Genomic DNA, 18646 nt, shown 5'->3' with positions numbered 1-18646 from the left:
TGCCCTCCTGAGTCCCGAGGGCCGCCTCCCTCGCATGGGGCCCCGAGGCGTGCACCTGCGGCCCCTCTCCTCTCCCTGAAACTGCTGCAAACGCGGAGCCCCTTTGTCCAGCCGGCTGAGCTGCGCACACGGTCCTTGCTGAGAACCCCAGTCTGTGTCTGGACGGTCCCCGGGGGGCCACCTCCGCCCCAGAGCAGCCTGGAGTGGTCCCACACCTAACCACACGCATGACCGCTTTTCACAGCACAAGAACCAGGTGGGAAGGGCCTGGTGTGGCCCCCAAATTTTGATGTTCTCCCCCAGGCCTGGGTGTCCCACACCCACTTTCAGGACACGTGGTCACGAGGACGGGACCACCGCAGAAAGGCTCCATCCTAGCCTTCTGGACAGTTGGGAGTGTCCTCTCGACCCCCCCGACCAACAGAAGCGGAGAGGAGCCCACGGCCGCCCGGGGCGCACTCAGGCCCGGAGAGGTGCCGAGGGCAACGTGGAGTGCGCCCGCCGCAGACGGCCGCCAGGGCCGGGAGTGCGCTGAGCCTGGAGGGGCCGCGGGCCGCCACCCCGGAACAAGCGCGCTTACGGCCCCACGAAAATCACGCTGTCGCCCCAGGAGAGGGTTAGGTTAGGGTTTCCGTTCGCGCTGACTATCTTGAACTTGGGCTAATATTCCATGAAAACAGAGTCTCTATCATTAATTAAGGTCCCATTTGCAGACGGACTGTGACTCAGAGTTGCTTGTGGACGGGACAGGCCATGCTCCCCGCCGGTGAGGCCGTCGTGACTGGGCGGGTGGGTCTGTCCCGGAGTCGCAGGGTAGGACAGTCGAGTGAGGAAGCCCGGAGGGCCTCGGGCGGCTGACGCACCCTTCAGTTCGAGGTCGCGGTCTGAGAGGGTGTGCTCCGAGCTCAGGCTGGAGCGTGGGGTGGCGGTCCTGTGCCCGAGAGGGACTGCACACCCCCCGTTTGCTGCAAAGGGAAGCGTCCCTGACTGGCAGAGAATGGCGCCAAGCCCCAGGCCCTCAGCTCTTCTGTCCAGTGACACGGGGCCCAGCTCTGCTGCCTCCTCTTTCCCGCCTCCCAGTGGCCCGGAGGCCGAGACCTCCCGGGACAGTTCTCCGGCTGCCGCCCCGACTCCTCACCCACGAGCTCTCTCCCGTGGCAGCCACCCCTTGCTGGATGCGGTACCAGCGCCTCAGCTCCAGCCCCTGGGACCTCCCCTCTCCCCCGCTCGTCCACTGGCTCGCACTTCTCCCCACCTTGCCCCTGCCTGGGGGAGGCCACAGCTGCCACTGGCTGTGCCTAAGCTCCCCCCGACACCCACGCCAAGGCCTTCCAGCACAGGCAGTCCCCAGAGAAGCTCTGGGCCTGCGGTCCCTCAGGGCAGGTGCCCTCGGTCAGGTCAGGATGCCCGTGAGGGGCACAGTGGCCATTGCACTATGTGCTGGGTGCTGGGTGCCCAAAGGCTGGGGCCGTTCTCTGCTGCTGAACCGGCTGCAGAGTGAGGTCAGTCCCGTGGCACCCACATGTCTCTGTGGGTCCCGTGGCACCCACATGTCTCCACCCACTGGCTCCCTGTTTCTCTATTCCCAGAAATGCCCCTTGTTTTATTAGCCTGTCTGAGTCTTCCTGACACTGTGTTGTCCCCACTGTGTCCAGACAGGCCACTAACTGATGAGAAAGCGTCCCCTGAAAACCACCTTTCCTCCTGTGCCGGGCTTGGCCCTGCTGCCTGTGTTCTGGTGGGTTCTGGGTATCTTCCCTCATCCCTGGCCACCCCATGGCATGCAGTGTCCCCTGGCCACCTGCCTATCCCCAGCCACCAGGACTTCAGCACTTCCTGCCCCTGGCAGGGTGGGGGGAGGTGCTGCAGGGACCCAAGCCCCCCGCCCCACCTGCTGTCCCATCCAGGCTTCCAGGGTCTTGCTCCAGGACTCCCTCCCCCAAGTCTCGGGGTTAAAAGGGGCACCTTCCTTTCCGGTGTCCTGGCTTCTGCACCGGCCCCTCCCCCCACCAAGAATGCTCCTCCTCCTGCTCGGTCTGCCAACATCGTGGGTGCTCACCGAGACCAGAGCCCAGGACAGCTGCGGGTCCCCGGCTCACCATGGTCAGGGGCATGGTGTCAGCAGGACAGGGGCAAAGACAGACCTCATAGGCCGGTTCTGCTGGAGCAGCTTCCAGGGCCCAGCATGGGCCCCTCCTGCTCTCTCCAGCCTCTCCCCCCCAGCCTGGTGTGTGTCTGGACGGCCCAAGCCAGCGGAAATGGGGCGCCCATAAATACTGTGCACAGGTCGGTCAGCTCGTGCTGCTGGCTTCAGGTGAAGAACACATGCGTTATGCATTTTTAAAACAGTGCGGCGGCCCAAGCGCACAGTACAGGAGAGTGGGCCGCGCACCCCTGCCCTGTGCACCCCCTGCCCTGCCGCACCCCTGCCCTGCCTCAGCCCCCCCAGTGCTACTACTATCATCACTGCTATCTCCCGGGAGGGAGTGGGGTCCCTGAACCGCAGGGCAGTTCTGCTCAGTCCAGGCCTTGGCCCCATCCGGCCGTGGACACAGAGGATCCTGCGGAAACTCAGCTCATCTGCCGGAAGCCCCATCCCCGGAATGACCACGTCGCTCTAACGAAACGGAATGACCGTGGGGTGCTGGGAACAGTGGTGCTGGCCCCAACTCGGACCAGGGGTCCCGCAAAGCTTGGAAAATGTCTCCTGGTCTAATTCCCACTCTGGGCGCTTGGGGTTCGTTTCAAGACCTCAAGGCCCTTCTGAATTCCAGCATTGGTGTTTGGGCTGCTTTAGACATGGCAGCAAGTGCCCGGGGACCTGCGCCTTCCCTGCTCCCTGGCTGCTGAGGGAGCCAGGCCTCTTCCAGTCCAGAGTGGGCTGGGCCGATGCCCCAAGAACTCAGAGGCGCCCACGCATCCTTCCCCAACACCAGCAAGGGGGCACCACAGGCTCAGGACGCCCCCAAGTGCGTGTGCAGGGGCCTGTCCGGTCCTGGGATTCAGATAAACCGTTCATCCCAGAGCCAGAGTCCTGGGGGCGGGGGAGGCATTTTTTTTCACAATCATTTCTTCAAGAAGCTGATGCCACACTTGCTGGGAGCCAGTCTCGCTCTCCCTTTCTGCCGCCCTCCGCCCTCAGCCCTCCCCCTCCCCCCTCTCCCCTCCCCTCCCCCCTCCCCTCCCCCATCCGGGCCTTCTCTTCCTCGAGGCCCCTGTGCTTCAGCTCCTTCCAGTGGGGCCCGAGACAGGGCCAGATGGAAAGGTTTTACTGCCTTCCCAGGACCGGATCCCGACTGAGGGGCTTCGCGGCTTCTTCCACTTAGGGGCACCAAGGGAACAGATGCTTTGGCCAGCATCCCTGGTGAGGGAGGAGACAGCAGCTGACCCCAGACGCTGGGCTTTCTTTCACCTTCCGGACACCCGGGCCCAGAGGACAGCTAGGCCGGGCAAGCGCGCATAGGGCTTGGGCCTCCTGCCCTGAGAGTGCGGGCTCCAAGGGGTCCGTTCAGCTCGACACTGCCTGCCACCCCCCACGGCTGTCCCAGCCTGGGCTGTCCGTCCATGTGGAGGCCTGCTCGCAGGGAGCCAGGCTGACCTCATAGGCCTGCAGCCTGGACACCCACACCCCCCTAGAGGGAATGTGTCTGGGCACCCAGTCGCCAGGACCACCACGGGGCCAGCATCCTGCTTCCAGGACGCTCCAGCCTTAGTTTCCCGTCATCCTCTATTATCTGTCTTAGGGGCCAGGAGGCTGCAAGCATCCTTCCACCGGGGGGAATGGCGCATTGGAAGACCTTGCTTCCTGTTCTTCTCTTGTTCTAAGCCAGGAGAGAGGGAGGCAGGACGGAAGAGGGGTGGAGGCAGAGCAGGGACCGGGCTATCTGCTGGGAGCAGGCCGGCGGCCCAGGGAGGCGGGTGGGGGTGGGGGGGCGGGAAGAGCCGCAGGCTTCGTCTCCGGAGGCCGCCGCTTTAAGTCTTAATTGGTTGCCTTTTAAATATCATTTAAGGGCGGGCTTCCCTGCCCCTCTCTCTAGTTAAGAAGGTGTCGTGTCAAACTCCATTACCTTGCTGGACGTCTCTCCCTTAAGTTGGAAAAAGGAGGAGGAAAGGAAGAGACAAACAAAGGCACGGAGGCGTCCTCAGCGAGTGGAGGGTCGATAAAGCTTTTAGATTGGGAGACGTTTTCCGGAGCCCATTTCCCGCGGCTAAGAGTTGTTAATGGAGCTTAAGGAATTATCTCAGGCCGGCCGGCCGGGAGCGCCGTATATTTCCCGCGCCTGTTCCCCTGTCGGCTCTGGATATGCCGCTGTCAGACTCGCTTAATGAAAAGTAACGCGCCGCTGATTACAGTTTTATTTGGGCTCTATGTAAAGAGCGCCCGTTAATTCAGCCCTTCCCGGTGTGTTTGAATCCGCCACGCCTGAGTGGCTGAAAGCGCGCTCGGGCGCCTGCAGCTCCTTCCCTGACAGCCTCCTGGGGAGGGAATGCGGCCCCTGCCCCCGACCACGGGGCTTTCCCCAGAAGCAGCAACTCCTACAGTCCAGGGCCCCATCCCAGCCCAGTCCTGGCAGGCGCCCCCAGGGCAGAGAGGCCGGGGGGGGGGGGGTGAGGGTCCCCGAGGGCGAGGCTTCCCGTTTACCGCCCACCGGAGATTAGGAGGAGGTGGAGGTGACAGCCCCCAGCACGTGGCTGAACGCCCCCAGCCGGCCTGAAGTCTTCATTTCACACAGTTTTGCAGGTTAGCCAAATGAATCTCTCTGGTTGGTGCCACCAAGACCTGGGGGCTCCTGCAATGCGGGGCTCTGGCCGGGGTCTGCCGGCAGAGCACAGGCCCTGCCCAGGGCGTGAGGTCTCCAGGGCAAAAGGCCCGGGCAGCAGCGGAGTGGCAGGGGGTGGTCCAGACTCAGGGGGGCCGCACACCCGCCCCTGCCCCCCGGCAGCCAGGGGCCCAGGCCCGGGTCCGCACAGCACCGACCCCGCCCGCTGCGCTGCCTGCGTCAGAGAAGCCCGATTTTTGCTGCAAATGTCTGGCTTTGTCTGGGGCTGGGGTGGGGGCGCCCCGGCGGCCGGCCCCGCCGCATTAAAATTCCTGGCGCCCCAGCCCCGGCCGCACGCGTCTCCCGCGAGACCGCACTTTCGCTATTACTGTCAAGTACCCTTGACTCTTTATTTTTGCCCTTTTATCTATTACAACTAATTCGAGTTCTTTTGCCCTTTTCAGTCTAAGACGTGGGCTTTCTGCAAAGCCTCCCCCTGCCAGCGAGCTCTCGGAGCGCGGAGCCTTTAGAAATTGAGGGGTTTACTGTCAAAATGAAAATTTCACTTCAAATTATCTTGGCTGATGCTCGCTCGCAGGCCGGGGGCTTCGCCGCAGCCTTTTGACAGGCGCATCAGCCGCGCGCTTCCGACTCCGATAATATCATCCAAGAGAGCGAAAGTCAATACGGTGACAGCGCCGGGCGGATACAATCCAATTACCGCGCCGCCCGGACAGGCCCGCGCCCCGGCCCGCCCGCTCCGCCCCGCGCTGCGGCTCCGGTCCCGGCCGGGCGCCCGGGGCCCGGCACTCAGGGGGGCCCGGCGCTCAGGGGGGCCCGGCGCTCAGGGGGGCCCGGCGCCCGCCCGCGACCCGCTTCCGGCTGCTCGCGCTTCGCTCTCCCCGCACCGACTCGCCCCGCCGCGCGCCGTCCCCCGGCCCCGCCCGCCAGGCCCGGCGCATCCCGCCTGCCCCGAGCCTCTCCCCGGGGCGCGGGACCCCTCAGGGCCCCAGGCCAGCTCCGACCCTCGCAGAAAAAGGTCCCGCCTCGCGTGTCCCTCCGAGGCTGGCCGCCGCCCGCGAGAAGACGTGCGTCTGCAGCCGCGCTCGCCTGGCCGCTGCCCCCTCGCAGGCGCGCGGACTTGGCGATCGGTCCCTCTCGGGACTCCGGCGGCTTCAAGGAGGCCCAGCAGGACCCGAAGCCGAGCTCGGTCAGGCGAGGGCGCGCCCGGAGTGCGGAGAGCGCAGCGGTCGCCCGAAGCCCTCGAGGGGCCCTCGCGGGGGTCCAGGCGCCTGCGGGGCGGGGGGACGCGGCGCCGAGTCGGCGGAAGCCGGGGAACCGCGACTTTCCTTCAGTTCAGGGGAGCGGGCCGCTCCTGGGCTCGGCGCCGAGGGTGTGGGGGCCCGTGTTTCAGAGCGAACCCCGGGGTCTACAATGCGCAGGAACCCAGGCGAGGGGGGAGCCCGCTGCCACTCGCCCCCGCCGGAGGCCTGACTCCCAGCCCCGCTGCCTCCCCGCAGCTGCCACGCGCTCCCGCCTCCCGCTTCCCACCGGGGCGTGGCCCAGGGCTTTCCCGGCGCGGACGCTCGAGGCCTGGGGCAGGTCCCTGCGGGGAGGGGAGGCGGGCTTAGGCGTTGGGCCCCGCAGCGGACCTCTCGGGTCGCTAAGGACCGTCTGAAAGGACGCCGCAGCGGGAGGGCCTCAGGGCAGGGACGGCCCCTCCCCCGCTCTCCCCAGGTCGCAGGCCCAGGGAATTGAGGAAGTTTAAAAGTTATTCTAATCTAGCAAGAGGGACTCCTATTTTCTCAAAATTTCGGAGGCTGGTGTACAGGGGAGAGTTTACAAGTCCTGACCCTCTCGTCGCTGACTCTTCTTTCCAAGAACTGGCTGTACAGGGCGTCTGGCGCCCAGCCAGCAACTTCCCCGAGGACCCTGGCCCAAAGACCCCTCTCCCACTCGTTCCCTTCGGGATTAGAGCCTTGCCTTTGGCGAGAGCTCTAATCCCCGGGTTTGAACGTGTTCATTTTGCAATGCAAACACCACCACTCGGTTTATTGGTTTTCTTATATTAGCCTCTGAAGCAGGCAATTATTGGTGTGAACATACATTTTAAAAAAACATAATTTTATCGCGTTAAGTGTGCAATAGTGTGAACGAGGTGGAGTGCTGTTGGCCAGTGTGCGGAGGACGCGATCAAGTTCATGGGCTGATGAGTCTTCAGGAGGAGCCCAGGCAAGCCTCGAACCCAAAGGAAGACAGGCAAACCGACAGCGCCTGGGAGGGGAAATGTCTTCTCCATGTAAACTTTCGCTCGTAAACTTCATGCCTCAGGGTGGCTCCCTTCTGCTCCCAGCGCGGCCCTGCCCCAGGGCTCCTGGAGTCTGGGAATGGCCTGAACTAGCGAATGTCCGAGTGGGGTTGGTGGCCCTGGTCTGCGGCCTGACCCGGCCGAGCTCGGCTCCTCCTCCACGGTGGGTTCGCTGCCTGAACCTTGCCATGCTCTTGTCCTGCTTTGGAAACTTGGTAGAAAAAAGAGTCTGTGACCCACCGGCCTGTGGCCAAGCCTGGGCTCCTCCTCTGCTCAGGGGCAGGGCCGGTCAGGCGCAGAAGGGCTTGCCTCCCGCCTTCGGAAGGGCCAGCGGCTCCTTGGCTGCACCCGAGGTGGGAGCGTCATGGGGTGCGGCCGGCGGGAAAGCGCGCGCCAGGGGTGTTGTCAGCACGTTGGCGCCTGCCCCCAACGAGCGTCCCATCGGTCCTGGGTCAAGGAGGGTGCCCTTGGCAGTGGCCCAGGCCTGGTTCAAAGTGCTGTGCCTGAGGATGGGGTCGTGAAAGACCCCATCCATCCAGTTTCTGAGACTGGTTACCGGGGAGTCCTGGTGCCTGTCCAGGGCACCAGTGGGGGCCGGGGCCGCAGGCGAGGATGAGGCAGGGGCCAAGGAGGTGGCCGCAGGGGCCGCCGGGCCTTGACGCTTGAGCATGCATGATGGAAACTCAGTCTGGCTCAGTGTGGTGGCGGCGGCGGCGGTCGCCGTGTGAGCCAGGGACCAGATGCGCGGCTTGGCCTCGAGGCCTGCTGTTGCCCCAGCGGGCCCGAAGCCCAGCTTGGCCTCGCAAGCCTGCGAGCCGCCCCCCACACCGGACTGCTGCTCTGGCCCTGCCGCTGTGGTCCGGAGGCAGCTCCTGGCCCTCTCTAGGTCCTGGTCCAGGGGGGCCCCGCCACCGGCAGCCAGGGGCATCCGGAGGGTGCTGGAGGCCTCCTTTCCCGGGACGCTTGGACCATCCGGTGCGGCAGGGATGCGCTCCAGACCGCCATCCAGGGGCTGGAAGGGCGGTTTCAGCTCGCACTCAGGAGGCTCCGCCTCCAGCGGGTCGAAGTCCTCCAGGTCAGTGAGCTCCAGATCCTTTTCCTCTTTGCGCCCGGGCTCTGCGCAGGACAGAAGGAGAGGCCAGTGCAGGGACAGAGGCGGGGGCTAATCTGAAGAACCGGGCACTTCCTTCCTAGCTCTGCACCCGTGCTTCTAGGGCCCACCCTGAGCTCGGAAAAGCACCCAGAGCGGTTCTCCGCACCTCCCACTCTCGGACGCTCCCCATCCCCCAGGTGGCAACAAAGGGCGATTTCCTCCTCAAATCAATAGGGGTCCGGTTAGGGTGGGTGTGTCCACGTTTTAAACGTTGTTTTGGGTTTCTTTAAGCCTGTCCCTGTTGGCACTGCGGGCCCCCTGGGCTCAGGGCCTCTGGGGCCAGCTCATTCATTTGCTGCGCAGGACCTTGAAGTTTGCTTTCACTACCCCAGGTTCGATGTCTTTGGAGGTCCTAGATCCCTGACAGAAGGCACTGGGAGTCCCCGAGCTCGGCGCCCCGGCACCAGCACCGCCCACGCCCCTCGCACCTTCAGTCTTGGTGCTCCCCAGGGGCTCCGCCCGGGCTTCCTCCTCTGCCCCTTCTTCCTCCTCGCCCTCCGCGTAGGCGCGCTTCTCATCTGCGCATTTGTTCCGCGGAGGCCACGTCATCTTGTTCTCCTTCTTGAGGCGGCGGCGCGCGTTGGCGAACCAGGTGGACACCTGCGTGAGGGTCATCTTGGTGATGATGGCCAGCATGATCTTCTCGCCCTTGGTGGGGTAGGGGTTCTTGCGGTGCTCCTGCAGCCAGGCCTTGAGCGTGCTGGTGGTCTCGCGCGTGGCGTTCTTGCGCCGCGTGCCGCTGTCCATGGTCCCGTACCTGCAGACAGGCTGGGCAATGGGGTGCCGGCCGGGACCCCTGCCTGCGCCGGCAGCCGGAGCCAGGCCCCTGCCGGCTTTCGGTCCCTGTCGTGGGGGTGTGCTTACGGTGGTAAGACCGGGTGGGACCCAGGCCCCCACCCCTTGCCACTGCCTACAGGCACTGCCTTTTCTGCCTGTGTCTATTACACTTACAGGGACCCCGGGCTCCTGCTCAGCCAGAGGGGTCAGGGTGGAGCGCTCAAGGCCAGGCTAGGTCTCGCTCACTCCACCTAGGCCTCTCTTCTTCAGTTCCTTAGATCCGCAAACCAGGAAAGCCCCTCACAGAAGTGCAAGCCCGACGGTATGACACCCATGGGCGGAACGGCCTTCAGTTCCCGCGGGAGAAAGCGCCCGGATGGCCTTCTGCAGACCTCCTGCAGTCACGATTCCGACTGTTGTCCTCCTCCCGCCCAGATGGGTCATGCTGTCTTAGAGTGGGTTCCACTGGACTCCCCCTTCCAGTCCCCACCACAGGGGAGGGTGGACTGGGTCCCACATACCGCAGAGGCTGCCCCTTTTGGGCGGAGGGGGGGCAGTCATTTCAAGCCCAAGCACCAACACTTGGCTGCCAGGAAGACCCCGTCCAGCAAGGGCTTTGGGAGTGCAGACAGCGTGGGGAGCGGGAAGGGGAGGCTGGGGACACATTTGTGTCTGTGGGGCTTGGCTTGCCTAGGAGGTGGGACTTGGACTAAGCCAAGGTCAGCAGGAGCCCGACCCTGAGACTGTCCCTCCTCCTGTCTCCCCAGCTTTCACAAGGGCGTGGGTTGGGGAGTTTGATGGCAGAATGGAGCGCAGGGGGCCCTGTGGTGCGGTGAGGAGGGGTTCCAGCCCTCACCTGTCATAGGGATACTGGCCCAACGCTGGCTCGTAGGGGTAGTAGGCAGCAGCCGCTGCAGGCGCCAGGCCCGCATGCGCAGATCCAGGCCCGTCCTTGGAGTCGAAGCCATTCTGTAGGATCCCAGGAGCCTGGGGTCACAGCTTCTGGGAGGCGACCCAGCTCGACCCCGCCCCCCACACACCTCGGCTCCTTCACGCTTTGCACAGACCCCCAGGCAGCCTCACCAGCCATCCCGTCCCCAGACTCTCTCCCCTGCCCAGGGAGCAAGGAACCTCCAAAGGGGGAGGGAGAATGAGCAGAACTGGGGGGTAGGAGAGAGGAGAATGAGATTGGCGGAAGAAAGGGGTAGAGAAGGGGGTGGGGCGCTGGGAGGCAGCGGAGGAGCGGAGGGTGAGCGGGACCCGGGGAGTATCGAAGGGAGGAGGGGAGGGGAGAAGCGGGGGTGGAGCAAGAGGGTGGGCATGGAGAGGGCAGGGGAGGGAGAGGCCGGCGAGGCTACGTGGTGGGGGCTGCTCAGAGAGGACGAGGGAGACCTGGGAGCGAGGGAAGCGGAGCTCTGTGGGGGAGCGCGCAGCAGATGGGGCGAAGGGGCACTGGACCGGTGATGTGGCCAGAGCTGCAAGGTCCCCAGACCCGGGGGATGGAGGTGTGCCGCGGGGCCGGACTAGGAGCGGCAAAGCGGAAGGAGCCGCTAAGGTGTGCCTGTCCCGCCCCCTCCAATCTGGGGTCCAGGGCACCGGCGCCCCTGACTCCAGAGTTCAGGGAGGAGGCTTGGCAATTCCGGGGGGAGGGACGAGGCATCGCGGGGGAGGGGGAAGGTTTCGGATAATTCCCTCCCCTTACCAGCGAGTAGAAGGCGGACGCCTCGGAGCCGTAGGTCACGTAGTTGCCGTAGCCCTGCGAGCCGCCGTAGGGGCCCCCGTAGACGCCGAGCGCTGCGGCCGAGTTGAGCTCGTGGCGCGCGGTGGCCAGCAGCCGGCTCTCGTAGACCGGGCAGTAGACAGGCGCCTGGGCCGAGGCGGCGGGCCCGGAGTCGGCCAGCGTGCGGCCCCCCGACTCACAGCACGTGCTCAGGGAGTTGGTGGCCATCAGGAACTGGAGGAGAGAGGGGCCGCGAGGAAGGGCCGGCACCCCGGCTCAAGGCTGGGGCTCTAGGCCTCCACCTGCCCGGCACGCGGCCCAGAAGGGCGTGCCCGGTGGCCTCGGGCGTACCGCTGTCCACCGGGCCGCGCATTCCTTAGTGCTGCCAGTCTGCTTGGCCAGGCCTCCTCTGGAGAATTGGGGCCCAGCCCGGCCAGCCCCCTGACCTTTCGCACCCTCCCCGGGGTGTCTGTGTGTGTGGGTGGGGGGGCGGATTCTAAGGCTGTGCACGCCCTCCTGTGCCACATCTCTCCTGGGTCCCCGGGTTCCTCTGGGGCAAAGAAGCCTCAGAGCTGGGGGTTGGGGCGTGCTGGGGGTCAAACAAAGCCGGAGAAATGCGTCCCCCCGCAGGACAGATGCTCTCAGTGCCTCTAGTCTTCGCGGGGCCGGTGCACGGAGCGCGCGGCACAGGCCCTGCTCTCTGGGAAGCGGCACCGGGTCGCTGGACATCCGCCCACCCACCAGTGTGTAAGGCTGCATTCCCGCACCCTCGTGAGGCCCCCTTACCTGGGGTGCGGAAGAATAGGGGTATCCAAACTGCGGGTAGGACATGGCGGGCGCCGCCCGGGGCCGGCGGGCGGGGCCGGCGGGGTCTTGCGCGCGGTGGCCGGCGTGACGCGGCCACTGCTCCGGGGCCACCGGCTCCTAGGCGCTGGGAGGGCGAAGCAGAAGAGCGGGTTAATTCGTCCACGTGCCCCGCAAACTTTTCTAACCCGGTGGGAAAGAGAGCCGCAGCGGCCGCAGCGAGCCTTTTAGCTTCACATTCCCGAGCCTCGAGGGGGCTCTGGGACCAACTGGCCTCGCAGCGGCGACACAAATACATATTTTGCAAAAAAGGAAAAAAAAAAAAAACCGAGTTGCGCGAACCCGTCAAGTCAGATGTGCTTGGCTTTAAGCGGCGGAGGCGCTGACGTCAGCCCACGCCGCGCAGCTCGGCCCGGCCGCAGACGTGCGGGTCACTCGCTGAGGCCGGGCGGCGGGGCGGGGACGGGCTGGGGGCGCCGCGCGGGGCGAAGGGGCCAACAGGCTCTAACAAATGAATTTCATCCGTGGAGTCAATATCGCCCCGACGAATTGCTGTTTCTCCTTAGTCACCGAGGACGGGAAGCACTTTTAATTAGAAATTAATTAATGAGCACCTGCTCCTTCCCGCCCCACTGTAATCATTAGTCTCAATTACAAATGAGACATGTGAAGGGACACACGACTGAGTCTTCACCGAAGATGTAATCAACAGTTAAAATTAGCCGGCGCCGGCGCAGGCGACCAGCCGCCCGGGCCTCCGCGCCCCGCTCCGGGTGGAGGACGGCCGCTCCGCTGGCCCGCGCGCCGCTCCGACCGCTGTTCGGCGGGTCAGCCGCTCCGCCTCCCGCCAGTTCGGACCCTGCTCCGGGGCGGAGTTCCAGGCCCCAGTGCGGCTGCGAGGGTCCGCGTCTGGAGGTCAACGTGCCCTCAGGCGTGTGGGTCCTGAACCCCTTCCCAGAGCCATCTCCTCCAGGGGTGGGTGGCCCAAGTGCTGAGGGGCTTTGCGACTCCCCGCAGCCCTGTCCCCGGGGAACACCCCCTCCTTGGTCCCAGCCCAGGTCCTGCGGCGCGGCCAACGGCCCTCCCTTTCCTCTTCCACCCCCTTGCGCGGGCCGCCCTCAGCCTCAGCCTCAGCCTCCCCCTGCCCCTCGCGGCTAAACCCGGGACTGCCAGACACCCCCGCGCGCTCGAAGAGCAGGTTTCCCGATGAGCTCCGGGGCCCCTCCCGCTACGCTTGCTCCTCCCGGCGACCCTCAGGGTTAGGTACCGGGGAGGGAGCGCCGGGACGCCCTTCCCCGCCCCCTTTGCATAGCTCCGTGACCGGGGCGCACGGAGCAGGCCGAGTACCCACCCCAGGACTCCCCATTCGGCCCGGGTCTTGGGACCGTGCCCGAATCCAAAACAGAGGCGAGCGCGCAGGCGGCAGAGGGGCGTCCGGGCACCTGGAACTCGCTCCCCGCCTTTTATGCCGCCGCCCTCCCGGGGCCCGGCTCGCCCCTGCTGCTCTCGCCCGGCTGGGCCTCCCGCGGTCGGCCGGGAGGGGAGCTATGCGCGGCGGCGCTGTGCAGACTTGCTCGGAAAGATTCCTGGGTTCAGACCTGTGAATCGCCCCAGGGTCACCCTCTAATTAATGATGACGTTCTCGCCCTCTCCCCAGCTGCAAACCTGCCTCCCAGAAACGAAATCTGCCCGCTCTGACAGCTCGGTTGAAGGTGATTGATGACTATCTGGAGACCAGAGTACGCATCATATGATATCTGCTGCGTAATTGCTTTAATTTACAGATGAAAATACGAGCTCTCCGATCGCGTTGAACCACAGCCGGCCACGTCCGAGCTGCTTGCGAAGGAAAATCATCGGAAATAATGAATAGCCTTCCATGCAAATTATTCAGACAGTTTAAGCGTCTGTAGCCGGGAGAGATATATAAAAAACACGAGTCAAATGACATTAATAATTGTTTCTGAATTCTGTATTGATCTCATGGCGGCCGTGTTTCTTTCTTTCTCACCTGAATTGCTAATATCACCTCCTGTAAATAATCAGAAACTAGCCACCGGGGCTTCTCCGCCAGAAATGAATCTCTCAATCTCTCTCCCTCTTCCTCCTCTGCCCCTCCCCTCCCCCACCCTCCTCCTCCCGCCTCCAGTTTGCCGGCTTCGGCGGCGGGAGGCTTTTCTGAACATCCCCTACTTTCCATTATTTATTGTTTACAAACAGCTCGCTCTCTCCTGGTAATGAGGCCGGGGTGAGGGAGGGGCAGGGGCGCACGGTGGCCGAGGGCTCAGGGAGCAGTAATGGCGAGAGAAGGATGAATTCAGCATCTTCCCCTGACTCCACTCCCCAAGGCCCAACCCCGGCGACTGCGAGCAAGCGCTCAGGCTGCGGCCGACAGCCAGCGCCCAGTCCCAGCAGCCCGGCGGGTCGGGGCAACGCGCCCTGCACAGAGCAGCGCACCCAGGCCCTTTCCTTACCGGCCACAGCTCACGGGGAACGGCGCCCCCCTGAACACGCGACCCTTTATTTTCTGAACCGAAGCGCCAGCCTTCCGTCGCAGCCCTCTGAGGGCCTCTGGGGGAGGGGTGCCCAGGGCCTCCTTTGACCATCACTGCGAGGTTTCCTTTCCAGTCCGCGCTCCTAAATAGGAGCTCCCAGTCCCCACCCACCTAGGCCGGTTCTCCAGGCAACCTTTTCTTCTAATCAGAAATCGAGCTCAACGGCTACTCTCCAAGGCGTTGCACACTGATCCCCTGCTTCGCGCTGCCCCAGGCCTGTGACACGGGGGCCTGTGCCGCCGGAGGGGTCTAGGTCCTGCTATCCAGAGCTGGATTCAGGGTCCATCAGGCCTGTCTCCCGTCTGGAGCACCCCGGAATATCCCGCTGATAACCAGCACCCTGCCTGCGGCCGGCCTCCTGGAACCGGGATACTTTCTGGGTTAGCTTCCTCGCGGGGAAGATACCGGAATAACATCCGAGTGCCCTTTCCTGAAAGGCCCAGCCTTGAGCTGAGGCCCCGAGGTTTCCCTCTAAGAGAGGACAGAGCAAGAGTGTGAACATCTCAGGTATCAGCAGCTAAATGCGCCTGCATAGACTGGCAAGCTGAACCCACATCCACCCAAGGACCCTGGGTTCTGAATACACCCAGGAGAGGTTCCCCTCCAACAGGGCAGCGGCGCAGCTTCGGGGACGTGCCCTCACTGGCCTGGTGAGTGCTAAAGGAGCCACGGGCCTAGGGGGCCTGAGGAGAGCCAGCGCCAAAGGTTAGAGGCCTGCGCTCACCCTTCTGGCCCCGAGGTGCTGTAGGCCGCGGAGGGCCTGGGGGAGCTAGGCCGCGCCCTAATATTCTCCGCCCTCCCCCCTGAGACCGGCTGAGGCCAGTCCTCCTGGTCTGTTCCCGAAGTCGTCCCCCAGGGTCACTGGCTTCTCCGCACCGAGAGCCGCCAGGGGCTCTCTCCGCCCCAACAAAGTTGACCCCAGGCAGAGGGCGGAGGCTAGAGCGCGCAGAGCCAGGCAAGGGCCTCGGCGGAGGCGCAGGCCAGCCCCTGGGGCGCCTGTGCCCGCCCACTGCTCCCGGACACCCGGGCGGGGTGCGGGGTTGGAAGGCGTTCTGGAGAGCGGGGGCGCGGCACTCGTGAGCCCCGAGGTCGGCAGGTCACTCCTCCGCGGCCGGTCCTGCGGGTCTCACGCGAAGTCAGGCTGTCGAGCTGCGGGCAAGCGCTCTGAATCCGGCTCCCGAGACGCCTCCATTCCAGGTCGGCGGGTTCCGGCTCTCCTGCCGCGCCCCCGCCGCTCGCCCGCAGGGCGCCGCCCGAGCGGGAAAGGCGCGCAGTCGGGGCGTCCGGGAGCAGGCCCGGCTGCCCCGCGTTGGCCCCCGCGCCCCGCGCCGCCCCCGTCCCCCCCCCCCCCGTTTCCACAACTTGCAGCGAACGCAGCGGCCTCTGGAGACCCCAGCGGCTGGCAGCAAACTTTGCGCCCTCCGGCGCAGGAGCGATCCTGGCAAAGTTTGTGCGGCCGAGCCCACTCCCTACCTGCGCTGGGGACGCGCCCGCCCGCGCCGCTCCGGCGCCGGGGCCGCGGGGAGCAGCGCGCAGCCCGGGACGCACCGGGGAGTCGCCGCAGTCGCCGCCGCCCGCGCCCCTCGGCGGCCGCGCCGAGCCTCCGCCTCCCCGGAAGGGGGGAGGGGTCTCGGAGCCCCGGGGCGGGGGCGGGCGCGGGGACCTCGCCTACCTGCGGTGGCGCCCGGCCACTACCGGCCGCCCGGGAGGGCTCTGCGCGGCCGCTCGGCGCGCGCGCTCCGGCGGGGAGCAGGCGACAACTAATGGAGACATTTCCAGGCGGAGCACCTGGCGAGCGGAGCGCGCCAGCGTCCCCCGGCGCCGCGGTCGTCAGCCGAGCCCGCACCGGCGTGACGTGGGCGAGCGAGCGCGCGGCTCCCACCCGGCCGCCCATTAACGCTTTCCCCCGCGGGCGCCGCGCGCTCGCCAACTTTCCCCTCCGCCTTGGCCCGCCTTGGTGCGTGGGGCGTCTGAGCTGGCATGGGGGGCGCCCTGGGGTGGGGGCAGGGATGCCGCTCAGAGGAGACAGCCCCCCAACAACAGGCAGCGGGAAGGCGGGCCGCCTTGATTTGGGCAAACTCTCGGCGGCCTAGGGCTCTTCAGGGGCGGTCAGGCTGCCCCCTGCCCGCCCCGCCCCGCTGTCTTGGGCCAGTGGAAGGGGGCTGGGGACAGCTTCACTGGTTCTTGGCCCCAGTTCTCCTGGGTTTCCCTTTAGTCATGGTCTCCTCCAGAACTGGAGAGCTGGGCGGGGGTCCGGCAGCGCCCGACCTCATCCGGTAGACCAGGCAACCAGGCCTGGGCTTTCTTCCCTGCGCTCCCCGCCCCAACCTCTCCCCTCAGCACTAAGGGAGGCCGCTTCACAGCAACCCCGCACTCGGGTCCCTGCCTACTGGGGCTCTCTAGGCAGGAGCCGTTGCCTTGATGCAGGCCGGGGGCTTGGGCAGCTGGAGGTGGGCACACAAAGTTGACAGAAACCGCTGGGGGGGGGGCAGGCTGTAAGCCTGTGAGCTGCCTGGGCCCCGGTGGCTCCATAGGGAGCTTTCTAAGGGCAGCCCAGAGCCCCATGAGGCTGCCCCCGCCAGGGACACACTTCACCTGAGCAGCCTGTGGGGTCTGCAGCCAGAGTCCAGGGGGGGAAGTCCGCCCGGGCGGGTCCCAGGTCACTCCACCAGGGGCGCTTCTCACCCTGCCCGCCACCCCTGTCATTTCAGAGAACCATGAAGTTGTTGTCCTTAGGATCTGTGGCCTTAGAATGACGGCTGAGATTTGTTGATTGGATAATGTCTGAAAAAGTGATTTGCTGTCTCCGCCCCCCCCCCCTTTTCTTCAGAGCTCTGCCGCAGCCAGGGTGGCCGAGCACATCACCGGGCTTCCACAGTGGCCTGCTGGGGTGGTGGTCTCCTCCACAGGGCAGAAAGAAGAGGGTCGGCCGTCCCCGGCTTCCCCGGGGCTGAGTCCAGACCTTCTCCTGGCTTCTCTGGGAAGGACACTGCTGAGGTCCCCGGGTCTGCTCTGAAGATGCGAAGAGCTTCCTGCAGGCCCCAGGCTCCAGGCAGCCGTCCAGGGGGGCAGGTGCGCGGACGCTCCGGCGCAGCCTGGGCTGACGGAGGAGGGTCGTGGGAAGGGTGCCCTCTGTGGATGCAGGTCTGCAGACGGTCTCCAGGGCGAGGCAGGGATGGGAGCCCGGCCAGAAGGAAGTGGAGAGGAAGGACACAGAGCACCGTGGGGAGGGGACTGGCTGCTGTCCCTGCCCCTGCTGTCAGCTTCCTCCGCCCTCCCTGTGCCACAGGGCGGGCCTGGCAGGGTCCTGGGGCCAGCAGGGGCCACTCACCTCCTCCCTCCTGCTGAGCTCACCTGGGACGCAGATTCTTTTCATGCTGCAGATAAGCAAGGCCTGTTTGTGACTAAAGCCCTGATTGGGAAATAGACTCCTGCCTTCGCCGGGGCCTTTTAACGATGACAACAGCCAGAGAGACCTGTGAGGAGCGCCCAGGCCCCCAGGAGCTCTGGCCGCGTCCTCCGTTCTCTGGCGTTCCCGAAGCTGGAGGCAGCACCTCCCACTGCCTTTCCACGGGAGGCAGGACCTCCTTTCCGGGGACTCCCCGAAAGCCCGTGCTCTGGCCACTGCCAGGCCTGACCTTGCCTGGATCGTTGGCCTCACTGGCCGTCCTCTGCCCCGCGGCCCTTGGCTGTCCTGCCCTGGGAGGGCCTCACGGGTTGGTGCCCCAGGGAAAGGAGGGACATGCCCCAGGACTTGCCCAGGGGGCCTGGCGGGGCACAGCCCTCAGGGGCATCAGCGTTGAGTGTTAGGTCCAGAAAGCCAGGGTGCAGCCGTGGCCACCTGGGAAGGCCCGCCCTGCTCCCAGGCCTGGCTGAGGGCGGGCCCTGGCACGTTCCCTGCTCTGTGACAAGGCTGCTGGCTGTGCCCACCGCTGTGCCCCCACCTCTCCGGTCAGGACTTGCTCCCTGATGGATCCCTCGTCTCTCAATCCGGCTTTTGTTTTGGCTGCTGGCAGAGCGGCCCAGTGCGATGTGAAACAGAAGTCTCCATGCCCCCGGGCTTGGCCCTGCTGCGCGCGCCTCCCACCCCCTCCCGCCTGGTCACTGCAGCGACTTGCAGAGGCATCTGGTGTTGGAGAAGGCCGAGCTGGTCTGACCGCGGCCTGCTGCCTGCCGTCAGAGAGCGGCCCACAGCCTCAGCCCCCTTTCCTGGGGACGTGGGAGGTCCAGGGGAAGCTGCGGGACGACGGGAGAGGACGGCCTGCGAAGGATCACTTGGTGCCCCTGGGCACAGTGTCCCAAAGATGCCGCCATCCGTGGAGGGGCCGGCCTTCCAACGGCTCCGTGGCCCGACTTAGCAGCCGGGCCGCGTTCGGGGCCCAGATCCTAGGGGTGTGGAGTGGAGAGTGTGTCTCTCACCTTTGAATGGGCCTGTTCCTCGTGGGCCCTGGGACTGCATGGGGGCGAGGGTCTCTCTCTTCCCGCTCCCAATTCACAGTGCAGAGCCAGACAGAAGTATCTAAAGCAGAAAATCGGAGGAGTTTCTTTTCTGAGCAGAGTGGTGCCTGG

The 18646-nt window shown here is 65.5% G+C and overlaps 1 protein-coding gene across 1 annotated transcript; it reads right to left on the bottom strand.

Annotated features, from left to right (window-relative positions):
* Window positions 1–6794: 6794 nt before the first annotated feature.
* Window positions 6795–11081, bottom strand: IRX4 (iroquois homeobox 4). The gene is made up of 4 exons (XM_004768384.3): window positions 10701–11081; window positions 9855–9967; window positions 8650–8978; window positions 6795–8184 (listed from the first exon to the last, which is right to left on the bottom strand). Exons 1-4 carry the CDS (start codon window positions 10944–10946, stop codon window positions 7358–7360), a joined length of 1515 nt encoding a protein of 504 aa, XP_004768441.2. The 5' UTR covers window positions 10947–11081; the 3' UTR covers window positions 6795–7357.
* Window positions 11082–18646: the final 7565 nt, after the last annotated feature.

This window comes from Mustela putorius, unplaced genomic scaffold (assembly GCF_011764305.1).
Source record: "Mustela putorius furo isolate JIRA1106 unplaced genomic scaffold, ASM1176430v1.1 tig00000107_pilon_pilon_pilon, whole genome shotgun sequence".
Classification (NCBI taxonomy): Eukaryota; Metazoa; Chordata; class Mammalia; order Carnivora; family Mustelidae; genus Mustela; species Mustela putorius.
This window is presented reverse-complemented; position numbering and strand designations above follow the sequence as displayed.